General features: G+C 36.9%; 1 protein-coding gene across 12 annotated transcripts in view; it reads left to right on the plus strand.

Moving 5' to 3' along the window:
* The window catches only part of CDC42BPA (CDC42 binding protein kinase alpha), a 192468-nt gene that overhangs the window by 75298 nt on the left and 90463 nt on the right, over window positions 1–26707 (plus strand). For all 12 annotated transcript variants that reach the window (XR_011049125.1, XR_011049123.1, XM_068411711.1 and 9 more), the window contains exons 5-6: window positions 1267–1362; window positions 6046–6194. Coding sequence is in view for 10 of the 12 variants with exons in the window: in XM_068411711.1 (XP_068267812.1) it covers window positions 1267–1362; window positions 6046–6194 (245 nt within the window). In the remaining 2 variants the exon portion in view is untranslated. The remainder of the gene's footprint in view (window positions 1–1266; window positions 1363–6045; window positions 6195–26707) is intronic.

The following is a 26707-nucleotide window of genomic DNA, read 5'->3' on the forward strand; positions in this document are numbered from 1 at the left end:
AAAAGAAAAGGCTTGGATTTCCTTTTAATTTAGCTGCCTCCCAAGATGGAAGAGACAAAGCATCGTTCAAATCGATGAAACATCTTTGTGAAGTAGCAGAGTGTGCTGGAAGAGCTTACGGTCTATTTTGTCTCTAACTCTCCATCTGCCTTCTAAATAGAGCCCATGCAATTATTATTCTTCCTTTTACACCATGTTTTAGACCTTTTTCCAAACAAAACTGTGTGTTGGCTTTGCTATGTGGTACCTTTTTGTTTTCTTGAGATTCACTTCAGAACTCAGTCCCTTCAAAATGTTTATCATATTTCTTTGCTATAGTTTCTGTTTGACTTCACATCTGTTTGGTCGTTTTCCTCTGTTGTTCTGCAAAGCTCCTTTTGCTGAGATATTTTATTCACTTCTCGGGGCAGGTTGCGAGACTTCCATTGAATTAACTGCCTTGCTGCTTTCCTGTTCGTTATTTTCTTCACATTTTATCATCTTTTGTTTCATATGAAACTGTGTTTTCCTTCTTCTCTGAGGTGTTCCTTAGTGTTTCTTGGCAGTTCTTGTTCCTGCTCTGTTCCACTTGCTATGAAGGCACCTTTTGCCTTCTGCGTCTCTTTCCAGTATATTGAGGGGAGGTCCTCCTGGATGTCTTATCAACAGCTTGTATCTGGCAAGAGCAATACTCAATTCTGCCCTACTTTTCCTGAGCAAGAAGTGTGGCGAAAACCCCAACTGGTTAATGGTTATCAAATTACGACTACATGGAAGTTATTGGCAGCTACTTTCAAATGAAAAGAAGAATCTTGCTTATGTGAAAATTCAAGTGTAAAACTAGGCTAACAGCATGATGAGATTAAAAAAATGACACAGATTCTAGTTCTTTTACTCCTATTGCAGTTATATGATGCCATAATTGATTGTTTTCTTCAATCTTATATTGCTATTCTGTCTTTGATACTTGATTTCAATATCTAGGTGTACAAAAAAGATAAGATTTTGACTTGGGATTTTTATACAATGGGAAACAGCAGCTTATTTCTCCCTTTGAATCACTTAACAATATAGAGTAATACAACTGTTGAAAGAAGGTGGACTTTCCTAATACTTAGTTTTTCATAGATTTTTGGCATGCTTGGAGAGTGTAGGAAATGTCTTTTTATCTGAGAGGCAGTTTTGAATTTTCTTCCCCAGAATATAATGTTAAAACATAGTTGACTTGCAAAATGTGTTTCTTTATATATTTTACTTAAAGCCTATAATTATTTTTCTCCCCTTCAGACAGCCTGTTTTCGAGAAGAGAGAGATGTGTTAGTGAATGGAGATAACCAGTGGATCACAACATTACATTATGCATTCCAGGATGAAAACTATTTAGTGAGTGTTGCTTTTATGTATATATGGATGGAAATTCAGGTTCTTAGTTGTGGTTTGAGACAGAAATATAGTTTGTTTATTTGTTAATTTTGTGTTCTGGACTGTACAGACCACATGAGCTTCTGTGATTTTGTGCATAAGATTCTGAAGGGTGGAAAGTGATCAGAAACTTCTCAAGTTTTGCTATAAATATCTCAGGAATACAGCTTTGTTTTCTAAACCACTTTGCATTTGTTGATAAACCTTGATCTGTCTGCATCTTCTTTCTTATAGGTTGTCACTCCAGTTTAATTGGATTAATAAAAATAAAAGTGCACTTAATAACATAAACTTTCTATTTTATTTTAATTTTTGCAATTAACATTGCTGATTACTGTTTTAGAGTTAGAAATAGAGAGTAGCCCCCTTTTTGAAACAACAGTTCATTTTGATTGATCTTTGCTTTTTTGAGGACTTAAATCCACTAAGATGTCATAAAGCAAGAAAATGTTCTTGCAGCATGGAAGAACACCACTAAATGTTCATAAATAAGAGTTGGAAGCTGTATCTGTAGATTAAAGTGTCTCTTTAATATTTAATGTTTCTTAGTTTTCAAGTATTTTGAAAAACTTGCAAAAAGAAGCTAGTATGAGGAAAAAGTGCCAATTTTCTATGAAATCTTTCGCACTTAAAACATGTTTTGATTGTGATATGGTTTTGGTAATACTTATACCTGAAAAGGTAAACAACTATACATTGATAGATTTTGCTTGTTTGGATTTTATTGCCCTGTGCCTTTGATTCTATATCATTAGTAAGTTCAAATGGTTGCTTAAAAATCTACTATGCACACATAATCTTTTTTCCCTCCAGTGAGTCCAATAAAAGAAGTGCTATACATGCAATTCTTGCAGAATTGCAGTGCTTTTTGCCATTATATTGCTTCCTGTTCTGTCAGCTCAGATGCTTGGAAATCCATGGATTTTGGTGCAGTTTATATAGAAACAGGGCTCTGCATTTGTGAATCTAACTGTTGCCTTAAATACCTCCCAGCCAGCCTCATGCTTTGTTAATGTGGACATTAAAATAATTTCAAGTTTTATGTAATTCTGATATTACTATTAGCAGTATTTCAAAGAAAATATTATATATTCCACAACAGCCTGCTAGAATTTGTTTTAATCTTACCAGTTTCCTTATTTTCACTAAGCAGAGAGCAGCTTCTGTTCTTTATCTTTGATAGTCCACTAACAGGAGCTAGTTTTGTAGCTTGCTAGGGAAAATACCAGTAGCACTGTTTTTCACCATTTCAGTGCAAATGTGTCGCTAGTTCTCTATGTGCTTTTTATTAAAATAAAATATAACAGAAGTGGCTTTTTAAAAAAAATCTATGTAGATTGAGCAGTACATGTGGTTGAGCAGTGGATGTTGTTTACCTTGACTTTAGTAATGCTTTTGACACTGTCTGCCGTAATATCATCATAGATGAGTTGACAAAATATGTCTTAAACAAGCAGCAGTGAGATGGATTGAAAACTGGTTGAACCACTGGGCCCAGGTGGTCATGATCAGTGACACAAAGTCCAGCTGGAGGCCCGTCAATGGTGGTGTAACCCAGGGCTCAATACTGGGGTCAATGTCTTCATTAATGAGCTGGACAATGGGATGGAGTGCACCTTCAGCAAGTTCACAGATGATAAAAAACCTGGGAGAAGTGGCTGATACGCAAGATGGCTGTGCCGTCAGTCAGATGGACCTTGACAGACTGGAGAACTCGGCAGAGAAAAATCTCTTGAAGTTCAGCAAAGGGAAACGCAATGTCCTGCATCTGAGGAGGAATAACTCCAGGCAGCAGTACGGGCTGGGGGCCACAAGCTTGAGGTCCTGGTGGATAACAAGCTGACCATAAGCCAGCAATGCACCCTCACAGCGAAAAAGGCCAAGACTATCCTGGGCTGCATTAGGAAAAGTGTTGCCAGCAGGTCAGTGGAGGCCCTTCCTCTCTGCTCAGCCCTGGTATGGCTGTATCTGAAGTCTTGTGTCCAGTTCTGGCCTCCCCAGTGCAAAAGAGAGATGGAGCTACTGGAGCAAGTCCTGTGCAAGGCCAGAAAGACGATTAAGGTACTGGAGCATCTTTTATATGAGGTGAGGCTGAGAGAACTGGGACACAAACTGAAACACATCAGATTTTGTCGGAACACAAGAAAATACTTTTCTGCTGTGGGGATGGTCAAACACTGGACAGTTGCCTGGAGAGGTTGTGGAGTCTCCATCCTCAGAGATACTCAAAACCCAACTGGACACAGTGCTTGTCAGCCTGTGCTAGCTGACCCTGCTTGAGCAGATGAGGTTGGAGTAGATGATTTCAGGAGGTCTTTTCCAACATAAATGATTCGGTGATTTAGGATTAAATGCCCATGTTAAACTTTCACTAGTTACTAGAATTTAATTTCCTTAAATCTGTGCTTTTTCTTTCTCTTGGTGCTGTTGTACAGTAGTAGTTTGAGAAGTATTTGAGACTTGAATAGATCTGGATGATTGTGTGCATTTAGAAAGTGTTTTTAAAGATTTTTTTGAAAAAAGTTTTTTTTAAGGACATGGATCTTTGACGTTGGATGGGATGCTATGCATTGACTGAATTGTTTTACTAAAAATTTAGTTGTTAAACTTAGCTTTGATTCCTATGCATGTGTTTAACCTCAAGTGCATGACTTAATACTGTGAGTTACAGTTTAAATGTTGGCATATTTGAGGAGTTAAGGGTTTCCTTGTGATTAGGCTACTGTGTTGCTCTTGCAAAATGGGAGGTGCAGAGTTCTGTGTTGGAAGAGCCAAAATTCCTTTGTTTTGCTATATTCAGTTTCTGAGTTGTACTGCTTTTAAAAATGCTGAGGAATGAGTACAGAGATCCCACATCAGTTATAAGAATCTTAAGAGATTTTTTTCAATATACTTTCAAAGCAATAAGTTAAGCTTTTGCAGATGTCACTATATAGTGTATCAGTTGATAATAATTATATTAAATTCCAAAGGCTTATTGTATTTTCTAAAACTGTAAAACATGAAAAGCTGAATCTGTAGATCTTGTTTCAGAGGGATCATAGGAGCACCACTGAATAGAAGATATTTATCTTGAGTGAGGCTTGTGAGCATAATTTAAGAAGTTTCCTATTCATGTCACAAAGCAATAGATTAAATTTTGATTGTCCGCACATTTAGGATTTTGTGAAAATGAATTACGTACTTTCTTCATGCACTTGGAATCAATGAGGATGCCTACGTTATTCTGTATCAAATTGTTAAAATCTTTGTTCATCACCTTTATTGTTATGAAAAGTATGAGGGAAAGGAAACAGGCATAAGATTTCTGCCTGCCCCACATCTTCCTTATGGCTGGTACAATTTAGCAGAATTTTTTCCACATATTTTAATTTCTTTTTCTGAAGGTGGGAAAGATGTGAAGAAATGCGGAGAACTAATTATAAAAAGTCCTTTTAAGTTGCTTTACCAAAAGTTTAAAGAACCCTATTGGGATATACATTATTGCTTCTTTAATTTTTTTTATTATTTGTGATTCATTGTAAGCTATTGTTAAGAGTCACTGCTTCAAATGTGGATATATGCTGCCTTCCTGGAAGCAGAGATTGGAACTCTAGCCAAAAGCTTTCAGATACTACATACTTTAGTGGGAAACTACTCTAATTAGTCTGTCCACAGTGATTTTTGAAAGTAATGTCATAGCAATGGGTGTTAAATTAGATTGCTTATAATTAGTTTGTTAGTTATAATTAGTTTGATTTTTTTTTCTTTTTCCCCATTTGCCCTGCCAGTTGCTGTTCCACAATTAAAACAAACTAAACTAAGATAGAAAGATATTAATAGTGCATTTCCCACTTTTCTTAAGTTTACTTTGTCCAGTCATTTTGACCATGTCTCTAAAGGAAGTGGCATTTCATTCTGTCATAATATAGTAAAATGGAGAAAGGTTCTGATCTCTTTAAAGTCTTTGCACCTGATTCAATGGCAAGCAGGTTTTATGTTTCATTAACAAATGAGAAATCAAGTGTGTTTTTCCCTATCAGTTCAATTAGAGAAGGTGACACTTTCCACTGTATGTTGGCAGATCCCGTGTTGTGTGCAATGTCGACGATAACTGAAATTGTGCTGTGAGCCACTGGAAGTCTCTTAATCTTTGCCTTAATCTGAGTAGTCTAAAACTTTACTTTCCAAAATTGCTTGTTTAATGGGAAAAGAAGATGGCAGGAAAAAAAGGGAAAGGGAAACCTGGGAAATTAGGGCCCTTAAATGGGATCCCGAGTTAACACAATTGGTTTGGTTTTTACAGGTCTGTGCTTTAATCCTTTACTCCTTTCGCATTCTGTCAGAGGGTATTGTTTTTATAAGGGAAAGCAGAGTATCTAAATATTTTATGTTTGATGATGGGACAGTGGATGAAGCTGATGCTATTTTGTCATGAGGCTTTGGGGAAGTGTAAATATGAAACATATTCAAGTAGGTTAAATATTAAAATGAGGCTGAACCAGCTACTTTTTTCAGAACATCTAAGCATCTTGGTTAGTGTTTTGAATGCCCATAATAATTTTTGCAATAAATTAATTTTTATGCTTAAATTAGTTTTTAGTCTTTGATTCACTAAAAAGATTTTTTTTGCCCCCTATGTTTCTTATCATTGCCACTCCATAGTACCTGGTTATGGATTACTATGTTGGAGGAGACCTGCTTACATTGCTCAGCAAGTTTGAGGACAGACTACCTGAAGATATGGCTCGTTTTTATTTGGCTGAAATGGTGATAGCTATTGATTCAGTTCATCAGTTGCATTATGTTCACAGGTAAGTAATTTGAGCTCTAAATTCCTGTTGGAATTATGAGGAGTTACGTGATAGAGTGAAGATAATTCCCATTGAAGTGTTTAAGCTAGTAACAAGTATTTCCTGTAATAGTAAGCACCATAGAACTGACCTGCCTACATCTTGTGGTTATTGAGGACTGTTGCTAACCTTGTACCATATGGTCAGAGACATGAATGAATATCTGAATGCATGCGACGAATCTTGCATACTGGCAAGTTTCAAAGTTAATGATCCATAACGTATAAAAGCAAAACGGGAAATGTGTTTGTGAAATATGATCAAATTCGAATAGGAAGGTTCAGGTTCTATTTCTTAATTAATTTGTTCAATCTATGTGGAAGTTGAAAACACACCATTGTGTGATCTGCTTTGGATTTTTTTTCACCATTTTCTGTTGGACTTTGATTATCTTTAAAATGAAATGAGAGCATTTTGCTAAATAAGTGGAAGTACTTAAATTGTGGTACTTATATTTACCTTTATTAAAAAATAATATATTCTGTTCAAAGGAAAATATTGAGTTGTTCATGTATAGCTTTTTTGGAGGCCATGGTTGATTTTTCCACAAAACTAGTATCATCTTTAATGTGTTGTTCTCTACTGAATTCCGTGGTAGTTCTTGTATGTGGAGCAAAAGATTACCTTACAAGAGGCAGAATTTTCAAATGCACTCAATAGATGTACTTTGCTCTGACAGAAATCAGGAGGAAAACTCCAAGTTGTTTAAGATGAATCAATAATTTGGCAGAATCAGCTCATTTGGTATGTCCATCTGTCACCCTTAATCAGCCTATACTGGCTGTTCCTTCTTTTACTGTTCCCACTTGGCCGCTTCACTCCAGAAAAGGTGTGTTTTTTTCTCCAAAAGATGTATTGCGGTTGGTTTTGGTTTGTTACTGGGTTGTGTTTTGTTTCCTTTGAGATTGTGGCTTTTAATGAAGGAGCTGTAGCTAGGAGTGCTTTAAGGTGGCGTGGTGCTAAGCTGCAAATTGCTCTTCTGGAATACTTTGAAGTCTGATAGCGTTGTTGAAGAACTGTGTCTACCTGCTAAAAAGAGCTTTTTGTGAGCTTTGTGGAAAAACCCAAGCAAGGTATTTTCCTGAAGCAGTTTTCTTGAATTTTGAGGATTTCAACTGTGTTATTTCTGAGAAACTGTTTGTTCACTTAGGACCTAATGCGAAAGGTTTTTGTATTCAGTTTAATTTGGATCTGACTTTTAAAATGTGTTTGTGGGTGAACTGTTGAGATGCAATGTCCCATTACCAGGTGGAGAGTACTTCATTTACCCAGTAAGTCTGCATATGTGGTAGTAAGTCTTCCCAGAAGAACAGATGCCCACCATCTCTACCTTTTCCTCCAAAGAAGATCGAGGCTTTTGTAATTCAGCACTGTTAGTATGTAATATGCAGCAGATGTGGTGTTTCCATCCTCAAATAGTTAGTGTCTCCAAGATGAAATAGGTGTTGATGTACAATGTTGATAGAAAATTCAGTACCATTGCAGTTCAAAATAACATACTGATTATTATGCTTGCATATTTATTACTATGAATGTTTAACAAAAAAAAGCCTCTATACATTCCCAGTCCTTTGTTGTCTGATTTGTGGCTTTGCCAGTGAGGTTCCCATGTTTATAAAGTTTTAAATGCCACTTTGGCATTTTGTCATTAGTACTGCTGTAATACAATGCCTGTTCATAAGGGGATGTTTTGCAAAGATTAAAAATGTAAAGAGCACTTGAGTGTATGTTAAATGATCAGCCTCTGAAATGAGACCCATTCCACTGTTAGTTTTATTAGGATGCTTGCAAACGGTAAAGCAAAAGAAAAGAAAACACATCATCTAAATGCCACTAATGCTCTTTTCCTGAAAGTTTAGCTGTGGTGGCCACATCCTTGTTGGGAGTGTGTTGCACACAGGAAAGGACATAGGAGAAGGAGGAGGAAAATATTACTAAAATATGAATAATGTAACAGCTGTAGTAGTGGTATTTCAGATGAATAGTGAATATGCACCAGGATTTGATCCAGCTTGTAGCTAGTGAACTAGAAATCATGCTTTAGGCGTGTTTCGTTCAAGGGTTTCTTCATACAATGAGATAGCAGATTGTTTTGGTTTGTTTCCTTTTAGAGCCCCAGTTCTTTCAGGGTAGATTTTTACATTAACCATACATAGTGTTCTATTTTGCCAATAATTTTCTTTGTCTCTGAATGTTTTTGTACCTTTTAAAAATTGTATTTCTGTTGTTATTCTCAGCGTGCCACTCCTGTTGCTCTTTTCTATCGTTAATCACTTTTCTGTTGTCAGTTTTAGTTTTGTTTGGGGGTGATACTGACTGCAGTGGTAGCTGGTGTGCAGACTACTCTGATGTCAAATTCCAGTCACTTTTCTTCCCTAAAGTACGTTGGCCGAGGTTCTCAAACATCAAATACAAGCAACCTCAGCATTACTTAAATGAAATCGCTACGACTGTATTTCAGGTTTTGGAGTTGCAAACTTGAATGCCATTTCTGCACTGGCATTGTGGGCTTACGGGGTTAATTCATAGTGGGAAGAAGATCAAAATGTAGGTATTAGTAGAATTGTGCAGAGAAATTGCGTTATGTTTTTGAAGCTCTTTCCTGATACCTACGGAATTGAAGAAAGAAAAAAGGTGCTCTCTGAAAATAACATCAGTACTACTGTTCAGGATATTCTTAATTTTTTTCCTGTTTTTATCCACTTTTTAGTTTAAATAAATATGTGATAGAATGTTTTTGAGATAACATAAACCAGAACGTAAAACTTTGATAATTTTTCATTTCTGATCAATTAATTTCTGTGAACAAATCATGTGGTGTTTTACCTGATAGTTAAGTGATGGCTCAGAATGTTAATAAAACAGCCTTTTCTTTAATGTGTATCTTAGCTTTTGCTATTGTTATAAATGCGTCAGTGCTGGTATTACCAAATGACATTGACAGCTCCAAGACGAGCTTTAGAAAGAAATCTTAGATTAAGTTAAGTATATGTGCAGTTTTTCACAATGAGGAAGAAAGTACGTAGGTATCTCTCTCACAAATGCACAACTTTCTTGGGAGTTTGTGTAAAGCTTATACCTACCCCTGATACCTTAAATTACTAATTTGTGCTAATGAAGTCATGCTTACTTATAGGCCAAGGTTAAATACTGTCTTGTGCCAGTTTTCTGCAAACTGTAGTATCAAACAGGGTAAGATTTTACATTTATTAGGAATTAACATCAATTTGTGTTTTATAGATTTGTAGCACCTTTCTTTTGGTCTTGGCTGAAAAAAGCCTCTACATGCATTAATATTAATTTCAGTTTCAAGGTTGTGTTGTTACTTGATTCCTCATGGCATATGTTAAAAGCTTATATTTGCATGCATTATCAAATATCCAGGTGTGGGCTGGAGTAAAACTCTTATCAGCTTAAGCTAGGTTGCTACGCTTTATTTATGCATGTTGCATTACCTCAAACATGTAAAATTTGTTTTTCCTACAACTGCGGCTTTAACTCCTTAATTGTTTTATTGATGAGCCAGGTTTTCTCTCCATTTTATGTAAGGTGGAAATTGAGGTGTAAAATGCTTGGATTTGTCTAAATCCTTTTAAGTAAAAAAGACTTTAGAAGGCCTGGTTGCCACTGGAAGACATTTCCCCTGAGGACTGCAAAAGATGCCCTCTAGGCATGTCCTAGGCACAGTGAGTGTGCCACTGTTGGCTTTGCATGCCCCTGCGGTGTGTCTGTGCTGCTGCTGCTGTCTTCTGAGACAGCCCTTACTTTAGTAAGGGTGCATCTAAGTCTGTCTCTGTCCTAAATTTCATTTGTGACATTCCAGCTTCTTGGATAGTACAGAACTGTAAGTGTTAATGTGCTTAAGTAATTTTCAGCTTGACTTTCTTTCCTCCATCTATTTGTTCCGTGCAGGGTTGCACAGTGATTCAGTGCAGAGTGAATTTGCAGCTAGGGAGTGTTCAACATTTAGGCTCGTGATCCTCCAGACCACTGCAAAAATATTAATTTAAAATAGTTTTCATATATTGGCACACACCCACGGTGAACAGTCTTCTTTTTCTATTGAATGGTAAAACAATCCTCACTTACCTTCTTACTAAGAAAGTATTTCGGAAGGATTATGAAACACCTATGTTAATTATTATTTTTGTTGGTTAAGACTACAGGGCAAGCTCTCAAGTTACATACATTTCAGATGTCATCTTTTGCATGTGAAAAGATAGGCGTGCAAAGCATAAACACACCTACTTCCCGTAAGGTATGCGAGATTACGGTTAGCCTGATCACTGTGTTTCTGGATTTCTAGTTGCTGCTGTCTGTCAGTCTGAAGGAGTTTAGCATTCTAAACCACCAGATGCTTTTTTTTTTTTTCCCCCTTCTCTTTCCATTTTCTTTATCAACTTCTGAAATTTAAGTTGGGATTCACTGGAACATTTGAGTTCTTAAAATGTGGAGCAGCAGATTTCTCTATGGAAGTGACATCCTTTCTGAGAAATACTGAGCATAAGGGAGTAAATGCATTAGAGGGATAAAAGAACTGTCTATTCCCTATCAAGCCACTCTCTTCTTCGCCTTTAGCAAGAAGGTACTATTTGTTCTCAGTAAAAATCAACGTAGAGACATCCCTGAAATATTTACTGTAGTTAGCAGGCAGCTGAAATCTGTGATTCTTTGCAAAATGCATTTCACTTTCAACTACAAGTTTCAGTGCCAGCATATCCATTTTTGACTTGCTGAGTAAGTGGTTTTCTGTGTTCTGGGTGTATCCCATCTTTCCTGATCATTAATTTGCTTAAGTGGAAAATTTGGGGGTAGAAGGCACATCCTAGGGAGTTAGCTGCATTGTGCGGTATGTCTGAGTTGAGTTGGCATAAGGGTGAGCCAAGTGCTCTGGCCTTTGGTAAAGTGAACCGTAATTGTGGGTTTGAAAGAAAGCAACAACATATTTTAAGTGTTTACCAAACTTTGCAACAGACATAATGTCGAACACACACATAAAGATGTCCTTACAAATTGCTGAGAGTGAAAGAAACAGGGCTAGAAAAATAAGGAAAAAATAACATAAGGTTATTTTGATAGTCTACTGAAAATGTATTGCTTTGAAATGTTGCATGGTTTAGTTTTACATGGAAAACTGCAGGACAGAAAGTTATTTTAGTGAGTATTTGGTAAGCTAGTGCTTCCTTACAAGGTATTCCTTTACAGAGGTAGGAGAGCTCTGTGAGTCTAGGCTCTGTGTTTCCTCTCTGTTTTTCCACTGGGGAAGGGCTGGAAACAAAGGTCATCTTTACAGACTCTGGGCTTTCATTTTGCCCGGTGACCCTATATGCTATAAACGCTGGCAGCTGCTCCCATAGTACCCCCTCAGGGTGGCATCTGATTTGCAGTGAGGACTGTACAAGGTTAATGCTATTTGACTAGAATTTGTTGGTAGGATTTCCGAAGGAGCCTGTGATGAACTAGAAGTATTTTGAAATAAAAGATCCGCATATGCTTGGAGTGCCAAGAGCTAGTGAATCAGACTGGCTATGCTATCATGGAGAAGACAAATGGTTTCTTATGATATTGTGTCTAGTGGGAGTGTTAATTTAAGTGAAAGCTGTGTAATGGGTGCCTGAGCTAGCATAGACCTATATTCTGTGTTTATTTGAGCAGAAGGAATTTAGAAACCCTAACACCAGGGCCTTAAGCGATAGTAGCCTTGAGTAGTCCTTTCAGCAGAGGTGCTTTTACAAATGCATCGTTCAGCCTTTTTTTCCCCATTGTTCCACTGTCCCCAAGACCCAAGCTCCAAACATCCCTATTGCTCTGCTGAAACAAAGGTTTGTGGGGCTGTGCAGTGAACTGAAAGTTAGAGGTAACTTTACATTTTAACTAACCTGGGTCAGTTCTCCAATCTGTTTGATGAAGAAGGAGAATAGGAGGAAATTGCTTTAAGTTGGTCTTTCTGATAAAATCTATGTTCATCATGTTGTGCCTGTTTTTTCCCTACATCCACTGAGTGGTACTTGAGATATCTGGCCATTTATTCAACTCTATGATTTTAAAGAAAAAGGGACACAAGAAGCTGTTGGAGCTGGGTTATCTTAAATGTAGTTAGCCATAAACCCCTCAGAAATAAACCCTTCCCCTTTCATGTCTGATACCTGCCTCCTAAGGAAGGAAATTCTTGATTACTGTCAGTTGAGGAAGGCCAGCAAGACAAGGAACACACCCCTCCATTCTTTCTGGTGAGTCCCCACCAGTTCTTTAGTTACACAATTATACCTTTATTAAGAAGACGACTCATAGGAAAAGGAGGAATGTGTAGATGAAGATTTTTTTTTTCTTTTTTATGTAGCTTCGTACATCTTCTGGGTGCAGTTCCTTGAAAGGCAGATGGATGTGAGCACTCTGTCAGATGGTATGTAATCCTGTTGAGGTAGGAACTGGATGTGGTTATCATAAAACAGAAGTATGTAAACCCTCCTATAAGTAAAAAAATGAGAGAGACAGGCAAGAAATAAAGTTTGACTGAAAAGGATCGTTTTTAACCTTGTACCTTAATGGGAAAATTCTTAATGCCAGAAGTCTTGTGTAAAAAAAACCTTTGTCTTGTCTTCCAAGTAATAATGTTTATAGCAAGGCTCAGTGGATGCTGAATGTGATGGAACTTTCCAGGAGATACTGCTGCCTCTAGCATAAAGATTCATTTAACTGCTGTGGTGTTTGCAGAAAAGAAAGTCCACGTTAGAACTGTCACAGCTCTGAGATGAGATCTGTTTCAGTGTCTTATGAAGTTGGAGGTGTTTTCAAAATTTCATAACTTCTTTTGAAGAGAGAACATTCCTATTTGCAAGCTGGTTTTATGTGAGTTAAGCTATAGTTTTACACTCATTCTTTTCTGATTATTTCAGACCAGGAAATGTTTTCTCCTTCTGCTTTCTTTGATATCCAAAATCAACAGCAGGAGAGTAGGACAAAAACATTTTCCTTATTTCTGAATTTTTAGTGGCTGTGATTCTGAGGGTGTAATTAGCTCATTGTTTGGTGGCTGAGGATAGAATTGATAATTAACACTTCCAGTGATTTTGTTCTTGTATATAAAGCTCAGAATGATGCAGGCAGAAATGAGGGTGGCAGTTGTGTGATGGGAGTTTTCATTATTCTTAAGTTTTTTGTTATATTAGAATGAGACTAACTGCCTCATGTTTTGTCTTCAACAGACTTTCCATTTCATTATCTCTTTTTGTGAACACAGTATTTATTTCATAACTGTCTCCTTTCATAGTGTCTCAGATTTTCATTTGTTAATAACCTCTGTGGTCCTCAAGTTCCTCCTTAGAATACCTTTGTTTTATTTACAGTTACAGGCCCTTTGCTTCTTTCTTTTTATTTGAAGTACGGTTGGTTTTATGTTGTTAGGTTAGATTAGATCAGATTAGAAGTTGCATAAAACAAATTCATTATCGTCTTCTGAATTTGTGTCATCTAGACTTGTCATTGCATAAATAAGCAATAATAACTTGGCTTTATTGTTTGATATTCCTGCAGTGTTAGTATAAAACTGTAACACTGAGATGTTTGAATACGTTATAACAAGTGTTCTAAACCATTGTCTTTTGCCTAGTTTCTTGCTAGAGCATTCTCCCCAGTGAGTATTTGATGGATTTGGGGTGAGAATGTCTTCACTATCTGAACTGCTAGATCTGACAAGTAGAAATTTGAGGTTAGAAATTCTGAATTAAATTGCTGTTGCCCCAACCACTAAATGTAATACTTCCTTTTCTTCATAGTAAATTAAGATATCCTTGCAAGATATCTTACTTATAATCAGATATCAGTCCAAGAATCTGATTCCTGAAAGGGCAGTAAGGAAGTATCAGTCCAAATAACCTTGTCTGCATTGAAGCTGTTCTACAGTAAGCATTTCCCTGTTACATTTCCAGAAGAACTGTTATATTGTTAGAAGAGCCTACCCCGTGTTCCTTTTTAATAACGGCAAAATATTACTAGATTTTAACTTCTTACATGAGAAAAAATAGGTCACTTAACATCCTGCAAATTAGAATAGTGCTTACAAAGCAGATGCTTGCGTAAGGTCATGCTTGGTTCAGTTATGGAAGGCTTTGTGGTTGGGGTCAGGGAAGCAAGACCTTGTGGAGCTTTATCTGAAAAGTTGTATTAAAATCTTTATTGACTCAGGTGCTGTGATGTTTATGCTGTTCAGTTTTTCTTTATTAGCAATTGGGGGGCAGCCTTTAGCATTTCCTTGTGCAGGAGGAAGCACTGATATTACTGCCACTGTAACTCAGTAATTTTTAATCAGATTTAGTGTGTAAAATCCAGGAAAAGGGCATTAGAAAGGTAAAAATGCAAATACTGCTAGAAGAGAAGAAAAAAAAAGGGAGGGGAGGGCTAAAATCTGATCTGATATAATGGTAGCAAAGTTATGTCTTCCTCATGTAGGAAATTGAGCTTTTAGTACAGAATGGAATTTACTTTTATGCAGGTGCAGCTCTTTTAGGATCCTGCTTAAGTTTAAGGGCTGGAAATTCAGGCCTTACGTTCCTATCTGAGATACTAAAAAAATTATGAACTTGTTTTATTTTTAAGCAAGCATTGTGCCTTATGCTTTATGTTAAAAGAAAAAAGTGTACTAGATATACGACTTGAATACAAAGACTTTTTCAATAACACCGTCCTTTATTCTTAATAAGTGTAATTTTAATGTGTTTGAGCAAACAGTGCACTTTTTTTTTGTTATTATTTTTAAAGGTCTGACGTGTTTTTCTGCCAAGCTACTGCAGGTACTGAAGATACTGGGATGCATTTAGACCAAATGCATTTCTTCCTTTATAGCCTCTGGCTACAGTTCCTTCCTCAGTCTGTTGCTGTCAAGAGTTGTAGGCAGATGTTACAGTGTTTATTATATCTGGATCATGCTTGTCAATATGTTTTGTTTGTTTGTTTTCTAACAACAATGAAAGCAAAAAACATATATCAAACTGTTTATGTCTTATGTCTGTTATTACATGGCAGAGTAGTAGAACTGTAGACATATGCTTCAAACTTAGTCTAGCTTATTCCTGCATGTTTGCTTGGCTTTCAGTTGGAATAAAGATTGTCTTACAGCTTGAACCTACCCAAAGGCATTCTGAATGGTTTATGGCATGAGAGTCTTTAGGATACATTTTTATTATTTTCCTTAATTTCAGTTTTGTAAGAATAATTAATGTATTGTTTTCATATTCTTTCCTTCAAATTATTATCTTTTTTCTGTGATTTAAACATAATAGGGGCCTATATATTAAATAGAGCTATTGTTTTTTCTGACGAGTTGCTTTAAAAAACTAGAAGATATTCCTGTATACAAGTGCAGTTTTGATCTCTAGTGCAGTGATCTTCTAGAAAAAGCGAGTTCTTACAATCCTCCTCAGACGCCAGAGGTACCATAGACTAATTTAATGTTAATTTTTCATAAAAATATATTGGTATGTTATGTTTATACAAGCACACTTCATTTTTTATATGCTTACTTTTATATATGCTGCAGGATTTTTGCTTAGCAGAAGATAAATTGTTACCAGAACTACTTCCATACTGACTAGTCTGGTACACCAAAATCTTTCTACAGTCTGCAGCTGCATGCTGAGCATGTAAAGGGCTGTCTTAGTGACTGAAAAGAGGTAACTTTACAGAGTGCCACGCAGATGACACAATGATAAGCAGAAGCTTTACAAAAACCAAAGAAGTGAGAGCTTGAAATTGTCTAATAATGATTCTTGACAATTAAGTGGTGAATAGAGTCAACTGGGCATCAGATGGCATCCCATTGAGATGTGTGGGAGTTTTACACGCTCTGGGAATACGAAGATAACTAATCATATCCTCATTTAATATATGAAGAAAGTGGATTTCAGGTGTAATGAAAAATAAACACAGTGTGTACTTTCATATGATGGACATATTTTCTTTTTGATAGCAGAGCAATAGAGCTACAGTGTTTCAGTCCAGGTTAATTTTATCTCTGACTGGGTGGATGTAATAGCCAAGCTACAGCCAAGAGTAAACGGAACATTTAGATTATGAATACTTCCAAAAGGACTAGTAGGTTCTGTGACTGCAAAATGTAAGGCAAGATAAGAAATCCACATGCGCTGTATTTCAAAGACTGGTTTTGATCATGGGAAGGTGTTGCAAAATAGAAAGCAGCATTGGGAAAGATAATGTTTATTTAAATGTGGATCTGACTCTAAAGAGTTTAGTAGTGATGAAAAAGAGCTGAGTTTCTGTACCCCACTACTTCATTGTGGTGTGTTCATGCCGTTTTGGCAGCCTGATTATGGAGGTTTCTTGTGTGTAAGTTAAAATTTTAGGGATTTCTTTTACAGATCACAATGTTTGAAGTAGTGTTTCATGCCGGTTTTGAGTATGGTCATTCCTAAAGTTGTCGTTCACTCTTAAAGTTGTCAGACAACTTTCAACTTTCTGAAACTTCAATAATGAGGATTGTAAATAATGTTCCAGATGATATTTTAGAAAGAACTTCTGTTCTAGCTGCAGTATTTTTCTCCCTCTGCTGGAATATTTCTCCCAGTGAAACCAGGAGCCGTGGTTCCATCACACTAAAAGGGTACAGGTATAATATAATTATTTGGTGTGCCCAGTTCCTTCTCCTCTGTCATTTACAGTTGATATGGTCTTAGTGTATAGCTGAAGTTTCTGCTGTTATTATCAATAGGCAGGTATTTACATTTTATTCTGTTAAATTTAATCTGTTTTCTGTTGTAGTCTTCAGTTTAGCCATTTCTGTATGTCTGATATTCTAGTCTTCCCTGCTGTTACTGCTGCTTTCCAGCTTTGTGATATCTATAGATTTTATTAGCATGCATTTATTTTTGTGCCAAGGTTATTAACTAAAATGTTAGATCAGTTTCAAAACTGACCCTGGAGGATTTCCACTAATAATCTTCCTCCAATTCTATTTTGTGTTTCAGTACCTGCCCATTGTCATCTCTCTTTTAGCCAGCTCCTTGGCAATACCTTTACTAGTCCTGGCATTCATTCTTTCAGTGGCGCCATTACTCATGTGGGCGGAAAAAAAAACCCTAAACGTTTTCATACAGGATTCTGTGTCAATTCATAATACTGTGACAAAAATTACCTGATCCTGATGACTTAGCGTGCAAAGGATTTTGCTCCCAGTGTTTGCATGGTATTCATCAGAATCATTCTAAATTGTACGCATTATGTTTGAGCAAGTGAAAGTTGTATAATATTAAAATAGTCTACGTGTTTTCTGCCTGATTAATTGCAATAGCTCCAAAGAACATTCTCTTGCTATTCACTTACATCTCAAAGCTGGTTTTCCTTTATAAGAACATAAAACCCCAAAACGTGTAGGAAATTAAATAACAAAAGCATGATTTGCAGCAATGGCTTTTGTCCCATGTAGCCAAAAAAATAAATTCTTGTGAAATTGCAACTCTTGCATAAGCATTCATTCTGTCTTTGCTTGCCTTGTTGCTTTAAACTGTAGTACCTGGAAAATATTTGTCTGAGATTCTGTGTTACTGGTGTTACAATTCCTTTTGACGGTCAGATGCTTAGGAGAGTTGTGAATGCTGAAATGTAAAACATCTTGATTCCCATTTGAATATCATAAGTGGGATTAACTTGCCTCTGATCGAAAAAACAGAAGGGTTCTGAGGATGTCATGGGCAAGAAGTGCAGCATTTGTGTGTTGTAGTATCTGGCTTCAAACTAGACCTTTGCATCCCTTCTCACAGATGTAATTCAAATTAAGGAGAACTGATTTCTAATAAACGATGATGTCTTACCTTAATATGCCTAAGACAAATGTAAAAAAGTAGTCTGTGTCATCAACAATTATGCCAGCTCCATGAGAAACACGAACAAACATAGAAGCTGCTCAGTGCAATTTCCCTGGGGAGATGAGAGTTCCCTTGTCCCGTTTTGCTTGTTCTGTCATTTTCCAGCTTTTTCTGTGAATGTACCAAGACCCAATATTTCTGTCCCATAATTCTTAAATGAGTTAGTAACTTCTATTCTATGCCATTACCTACGTGAATGCAAACCAGCTTGGTGATTTCCCTACTTATCTTTTAAATGTGTTGCCATAATCTTTCTATGTTGCAGCCTGCCAAAACTGCGCTTGTCTCAGTGTGCTCCTGTCTTTCTTCCTCCCAGTTTACACTAACTGAATGTACGCGCCTTACAGTGTCTTGATGAAACTAACATGAAGCCCCTAACATGCTGAAACATTTTGGAGAATATAATGTAAAACCCCTAGATTTTCACTCTGATTTTGACTGTGTGTTTTCCTGTTGAAGGTACTGATTTCTGTGCATTAGAAAATGTTGTATAATGTTTTGGCTGTGCTTGTGCGATTCAGATCAATAAGCATTTCACAAACATGTTTTGGCTCTATTATTACTTCCCAATTCCCTAGTACCAGATCGGTGCAATTTAACGTGTGTATATAATATTATTAGCAGTACCAAAAATCTTCTGATCCTTCTGTACTAGAGAGAGTGATGAAATAATAGAATTGTTCTGAAAAATTGGGAAATTCCTGTTACCACATTAAAACAGCGAATATCTTGAACTGGGGTGAAGATGTTTCTGGTATTCTGTTAGAAATTTTGACACAATCCTGGTTTAGTTCTTGGATTCTGTTATGATTGAAATTCTCTAACTGGTCTGCTTGAACACAGGGCAGCAGTTACTGAAGACCAAATGTACATTTAAGGTAAAAGTGCAGCTAGTGTGTGAAATAGTTGAGATACGCATGCTTGCGTGGGGTTCATACTGCAGGCTTCAACTTCATTTGTATTTTATGGTAATGAGAATGCTTGGCTGAAAGTGTCTGATGGTATGATACGAGTTTGTAGAACATTCAAATAGCATCAGTAATAATTTTATTGAGGTTTGTAATGACATTTGCATAATATATTAAGCAGAAGAACTCTGAATACCTTATCTACTCTGTGCTACTTCACAGGAGGTCAGAGCTGGTCCCTTCAGTAGGCTTTATTAGGGAGCTTGAAAGTTGACTGTAGACAGATAACAGGAAACTGGAAAATTGGGTCTAGCTAAGAGGAAAAACATGACTTGCTCAAACAGAACTCAACTGGTAAATCCTTGTTATTGTTCGTAAGTAACTGATCTTCTCTCAGTATTGCATACTTTAGAAGTGTCAATAATTGATTGTTGTCTTTTGTCATTATAATTTTTTAGGGTCTTGCAGCAAAGTCTTTAAAATACTAACACAACTGAAATGTAGGAAAAAAAGCCACAAAATTCTCAGAATGTATCTAGCAAGGTGCGTGTGACTTATTTTATAAAAAGTGCATCTTGAAGCAGATAGCTGAGTTACTTGCCCAGGCTGGTCTTGCAGGCCAGCTGATTGACCTGGTGCCAGAATGGAGAGTTTCATGTCAATACAATATTTGAGTTGAATTTAACCTCAGTAGATGCAATTTTCAGGAGAGTGGCAGAGGCTTTTTTGTAAACTTCTAGTCTAATTGATCCTTTTGAACCATGATTTTATATCAATCACTATGTATTTATGACATTCAAATCTCAATGCTGTTTTTTTGTTTCGTTTGTTATATTAAAGTAAGTCAGGCAGTACTTTCCCACTGTCACACAGTTTGCATACTCCTCAGCTCCAGATCCATAAGAAGAAAGAAGGTGATTTATGTAGACATTTGAAGGAATGTTTTTATTTAATAAAGGAACCAAGTATCGAGTTGTCTCTCTGTAACAAGTTGTCTTGAGTAGTAAAAACTCAGTATTTAAACACCATCCATTGCTTTCTGATGTTTCAAAACAGAATAGGTGTTTTTCTTTGAACCTGTGAAAACAAAAATAGTGTTAGGCATGGAGGTAACTTTGCTTACTTATGAAGCATTGTTTTCTCAGACTACTTTGGTGATGGTGTTGATAATGTCAAGAACCGTGGAAAAACTTCTCAATTTTTTAAAATAAACACTGTGCTGGAAGCCATTTGGCTGGTGGTGAGTTCAGAAAAGTCTCTCCTGGTTAGAGCTGAGGCACAGGCACCAATTAGGAATGATCTTTGACTCCACACTTTAGAAAATGAGGGCAGTCTTACAGGATGTTTAATTTGAAATTAGTAGAATTTTTACTATGTTTTTTACTCAGACTTTTCCTGAAGCAGATCAGATATAACACGTGTCCAAGGAAGGTTTTTTTAACTCTGCTTGTGTATCCTGTTAATAAATAATCTATAGGTGTAACTAGTTTACTTGCTAATTTAAGTTCTGAACTGCTGTTTTCTGTTGTAAAGAATTTGCTTTTCAATTTGGTTTCCAGCGAGAGGAAAGCAATGCTTGAGTCTCAGCCAGACAGTAATGATTAATATAGACATCAGTCAAGTCATGTAAGTTCAAATATCGATCAACTCTATGAAAACAAGTGTCAAAACTAGCAAAAACTGCTCATGATGTGTGTTCTGAAATGCACCTTCTGTAACATTACATATAGCCAAGGACTTACTGTCAGTCTCCTTGTTAGCCATTTAGATGCACAGTAGACAACTACTTCTACTTAAACAGGCAAGCAACAATGAGATTAACCGTAGGTTAAGTGACTGAGAATAGCAACTTTGATCCTGCAAGTGATCAGCTATTTAAAAGGAGGAGGGTACTAGATGGAAAAACAAGCACAGAAGTGAGGGGAAACAAGCAGGGGAGGAATAGGAGTGACTTCTGAGGGTGGTGGGGGATGATTTTTTGTACTTTGGAGTATTCCTAAATAACTGGTTGTTTGAAGATAGTATTCTCTGACTTTCTTTTAAAAATGTGAGTTCAACCCTTAGTTTCTCTCAGTAGTTGCAGTTCTTTATTTGAATATGTCTTTAATACAACACTTGTAATTTAGACATATCAAATCAATCATGTCTTAATCTCTAATAAAAAATTAGCAGTGCTATGAAGTGCATAATTTCCTACTTTGTTTTCTCATTGTAACTTCTCAGTACGAATTCTGTTGTATTCTGTCATAGGTTCCAAAAATGACAAGGCTTGAATCACTTTCCATAGTTTCCACTGAGATGCAGGCTTCTCGTTCACCTGGGTGCTTCAGCAAACTTGATACAGCCTGGCTCTTACCACCTACCCATTCTGCCGTCTGCACAGGGTGCTACTTTTCAGCACTTCAAAGACTCAAAAATTCTCTCTCTGACAAACTCCTTCCTTCTACAGTTAATGATTTTTGTACGAACATCGAATGTGAAAAAGCACAATAGAAAAAAATATTAATAAAACTGACTGTTACTGAAATTATCAGCCATCAGGCTAGGAATTTGAAGCACATCCTTACATGGGCCACATCCTCCTGTTCACTGTTCTCTGCCCTTTCCATTCTGCTTCCATATATGTTTGTGCTGTACAGCAAAGAAGGGTCAAGGAGCTGGTCTTTCTGAGGAGAAAAAATCCCTGGACTGTATGCTGTCTTGCTTGGTATCCCATGCGCAGATGAAGGATCATAGCCTCAGTCTTTTATTAAAATCCTCTGCAGCCTGAAAAGTAGACTGGGTAGAAGAACTCTGAGTGTAAGGAGTTAAAATGAAAATCCAAAATCTCATTATATAGGCCAGAAATCTGTTAACTTTGAATGTAATTTTAGTGTCAAAAAGGAAAGCACCCTACTGTCTCAAAATAGCAAAAGAAGAAGGAAAAAAAACATTCAAGAAGTGGTAAAACTGTTTTTCAGGAGACTTCTAGGGAGTCTTCTGTTCCTACCTCGTGATCCCCCCTGGACATAGTCAGAAAAAAACCTGTACGTTTTTCGCATTGAATTAGCTTAACACAACTGAAAAGGTAATGCCAAATAATAATGTAAAATGTATCTTGTTTTACTTGTCAGGGTAGCACTTCTGACTCAGAAGATTCATTAGCAGCTTCTCTTGTGTTCAGGTTTGGGGGAGGCTGGTTGTGCGGGTGAGACTGATGTGCCAGGCGTGGCTGCTGCGGCGCAGTGCATTAGGTGTTTCAGCAGGCAAGCGCTACCTTCCCAGTCAGGACTCTGAAACTTGAGCAACTAGGCATAATGTTTACTTTTCACGCTTTAAAAATTATTTTGGAGTTCTGAGTGATATAATAAAGAAAAAAAAATACATCATGACAGAGGTGGGAGGATTTGTATGTTTCTTCATTTGTGTTTTCCTCATGGATTTAGAGCCATTTATGTCCCTCTTCAGCTCCTTCCAGTGGTGGGTTCTTCCACCCTGTATGCTGTTCTCCCTGCAGAGGAGTTGGTTGAGAATTTCATGGGAGGATCGTGATACGATTCTTCATTTTGCTGTGGAATAGCCCACAGTAAACAATACAGTGCTTTGCCATCTTCTTTCTTTTCAGTATAAAGTCTTGCAAGTGTACACTCCTGTGAGGCACTAATTCTTTTTCTTGCTGCCTCCAGCAAGGCTTTCATTCAGCCTGTGTCAACATCGGTCAGGTCGAACTAGCAGCTATTTGTGTGGTTGACATGGAATGAATAATAACATGAAGTCATCTAAATACGCAGTGAAATACAGTTTTTCTTCCTTCCCTTGTGCACATATATAGATGTGCTTTCACACGTGCTGTCATGCTCTTTTTCTCTGTACCTAAAAATCAGTCACTGTGCTTTTCTTCTATTTAATGGCAGTATCTTCTGCTGTATTTTAACAACTTGTGAATAGAATTCCTTCAGCACAGTTATTCATTAGTGCATTTAATTTTTTGCAAATAACCAAAAGGTAATAAATACAATGCTGTATTTGCAACACAGTAAAGAACGTGATCAAGCTGAGGGGGAGGAAGAGAGATTATCCTGAATTTAGTTTTATTATTTCAGAAGTAGTAGGTTCTTTGCTCTCCGCTGTTCTACTTTTTACTTACTGGGAAGGAATCTTCTTTCCTATTAGCATTTAACCTATATACTGTTAATTTAGGGCACAGTTAAGACATATTTGGAAAAGCCATGCTTTTGTCCGTAGTTCTTCAGTAGCACCCCCCCGCCTTTTTTTTTTTGGAGAGGGGTAGATATTCTTAACAACACTGACTTCCATCAAAAAAAGAGGAATCACAAGTATCTGTGTAACTGCTGAGTAAACCTTTATTGGATGAAGGAAGAAGAAAGAAAAGGATCTGTGCAGCACATTATAAATGGCTGTGTAGTAGTGTTGTCTTCTGAAATACTCTTCTTCCTACTGGGCAGGAAGGTCTTTCAAAAAATATGTGAAACCTAAAGCCATACTGGCCTGGGGGAAGAACAGTAAAATATATAGGATATAACAGTGCTTCTTCACATGCTTGCAATAGCTATGGCAAGTATTTGATGTATATATTTGTTCTCTTGGGATGGCACTGGTTTTCTTCTCATTGTAAACCATTTTTTTTTAGCCTCCAGGGTTTACTTTGCAGCCTTTGCATCTTATCTTTGTTCTATTTCCCACATAACTTAGGAACAAGAAACTATTTAAATTTTTGTAATGTGCTCTCTATTTCTTTGTTTTATGTGTCTTTTAAGTATGTTCTACATTCTTCTGTGTGTTTTTCCCCCCTCTTTAATATATTTTTATAGCTTCATGGTGATTTTTATTGCTGATCAAGTACATGGATGGGAGAGGGATAAGATCAACCTCATATTAAGACTGTATATCCTTTCTTTGGCAAAATGAAAAGCACTCAGTGATCTCAGAACTCATTTCTGTGCAGACCTCCCTGTCCCTCACCTCCCATAATTCTTGGTGTATTTATATCTGTGTATTTATTCCAAGAGGAAGATAGAAAAGGACTAGGGAAGAGTTGCTGTGGGATGCAGTTCGAACCCAGCAGGTTAATTTGTTTAATCAGTCCCAGAAATTTTCTAGTGATTTGCAACTAACAGGTTGCTTCAGCTCAGGCCACTTATAAATACCCCTGATAATTAAAAGACATGTATGTGTGTCTTATACAGATACACATACAAACACATATATAAAAATATATATTAATACTTGTTAAATTTTCCAGACAGGTTCTGAGAGAACAATCTTCTGTGAATTGCTTTCTTAGTATCGTCAGCGCATTTCAAAAAAATGCATATGAAGAATGTTTTTTTGACTGTCATCGTCAAACCCAATCAAGCCCTCAGTTTATGTTGTCTAATTTACTCTCAGAATTATTCAATGCAATCAGCTGTTTCAGAGACTGTGTATGGTTGTACTGAAATGCAGAGAGCAGAGATTGCATATCTAAAACGAGAATCAAAAGAAAGCATTTATCTGCCTAGAAATATGTGTTGAAGTTTTCTAGCATAGGTAGTAATTTACAGTACAACAGCTGGGCATATTCTGAATTCCTCTTTAGCCTCTTCTTTCAGGATTTCTTTGACAGATGGCACTCACAGATGGACATAAAATTCTTAAGGAGCTTACTCTTTCTACTCCTTTACCCACCAGTAACTCATGATACTATTAGAAATCTAAAAGCTTTGACATGAATTAGCCTTACTTAGCAGACTTTAATTTTTTAATCTTTAGAATATGCTGCAGGGTAGTGGTTGTGGAGTTGTTATCTGTTTACTTAAGTTCTTAGAAGTCAAAGTAGAAGTGCAATAATGTTGACATGGCAAAACATGGAAAATATAGTCTTTTTAAAATTGTCATAATATTTTTATTCCTATCTTTTGGAGGAAAAGTGTAGAATGATACAAAAGAGTACAGTTGAGCAACCCAGGAACAGCTCTGTCAACTGAAGTTCACGGAGTTCAAACAAGCGGCTTGGTATTTCGTTGTAAATACATTGAAATCCTAAGTGAATAAATGTAATATTTAAAGTTGGGTGGTCAATGAAACTTGTTTCTACCACCATCAGCTTAAATTAGCTTGGTTTTTAAGTAAGTATTTTAAAGTATCACCTAATAGACTGCCACAAAAAAAGAGCAAACTGTTCAAGATACTTGAATACACTTCTGTGATAGTTAAATTTGTCTGCCACGTACTTAGTGTTATTTCTCAATATTCATGCAACTTTGGGCTTGAACTTGAAGGCCATTATTCTCTCAAGTGTTGACTCAAATGGCCATTTTCTCTGATGAATGTTGTTGGTGTGGAGTTTCTGTTGAGGAATGTGAAACTATAAGCAGAATGATCAGATCCAAAAAAAGCATTGTGACAGCTGGGCAGGTTGGAGAGGCGAAAATAGTGAGTGCCCTCAGCCAGGTCCTCTGCTGCATGTATTCGTAGCTTATTAGAAAACTGGAAGAACACCAGATGGAGGTAGGGAAATTAAATCAGATTTTTTTGGTTTGTTTTCTAAGTGCTGTGTGAATTAAACGTTTCCAACTCTTCCTTCACAAATAGTACATAGCCCACCGTGGCAAAACTTCTGGTTCACAGCCCATCTTCAACAGTGTTTTTTCTTCAGGGCCCCTGTGGTGTAGGCTGCTTGCTAGGTGAGCAATCCACGTTCTGCCATCACTGTTTTCCCAGAGGCTCCTTCATTTCAAGTTATTGTTCGATTTCCAGTGTAGGCACAATTAATTAGTCACATAAATGTATAATTTAAACACCTATTTTGAACCCTCCTGCCTGCAAGTAGTTGGGTTCTGAAGAACCATCAATAAGCAAGCAGTCCTGACTTAAATCCTTTTCTTTTGGATATATTTATGTGCTCTGGTTTAATGCCTGTGTATTCCTGCAAATATTCTTTTGTAATAATGAAGAAGCACGCATATAGTTACTGCAAATTTACAAACAGTTCAGCTAAGGAAAACATAGTGAGAATAGTGATCCATGCACTGGAATATGAAGTTCAGATAAGTAGCCCAAGCCAGAATAGTGCCTAGTTTGCATCTTCAGCAAATTCCATATATATTTTACCACCTAAAAGTCTTATTATAAACCTTGCCTTACTGCTGTTGGTGTAAAAGTAATAATAATAATAAAAAAATTATTGTCTTTGCTTGTTAAGTTCGAAATTGTTGTACAGTGAGTTTCAGTATGATTAACTAGGGAGTCAGGATGAGGATAGAGTCCTCAATTAAGAAAAGCAAGAGACGTTAGGGGAAGCTGTGACTGTAGCTGGGGCTGCTGATGTGAGAGGCAAACCATATGATAAAGTTACATTTCAATAGAATAATCCAGCTAGCTGATCATTTAACATTATCTGGCGGTGAGTGTAAACTCCTCTTGGAATTGGTATGTGAAAGAAAGACGCTGCTTGGGGGCCACAGAGCTATGGTGGTTACCATACTTCTGAGGCACAAGGAGGAGACTTTTACACTGTGCCCTGACGCAGCCGCAGACTCGTGCGCTGAAGCCGTTCTTACAAGATGATATGAGTCTCCTCTGATAGCCAGGACTTCTTACACAGAGAAAACCTGTGCGAAGGAGCAGTGGAGTGGATGGCTACTCATGTAGTGTTATCTAAGGGCTTGAGGCCAATCTTGCCAGCATTTATCTTAACAATGTCAGCAAT

The sequence above is a fragment of the Nyctibius grandis genome, chromosome 1, assembly GCF_013368605.1.
Source record: "Nyctibius grandis isolate bNycGra1 chromosome 1, bNycGra1.pri, whole genome shotgun sequence".
NCBI classification, from domain to species: Eukaryota; Metazoa; Chordata; class Aves; order Nyctibiiformes; family Nyctibiidae; genus Nyctibius; species Nyctibius grandis.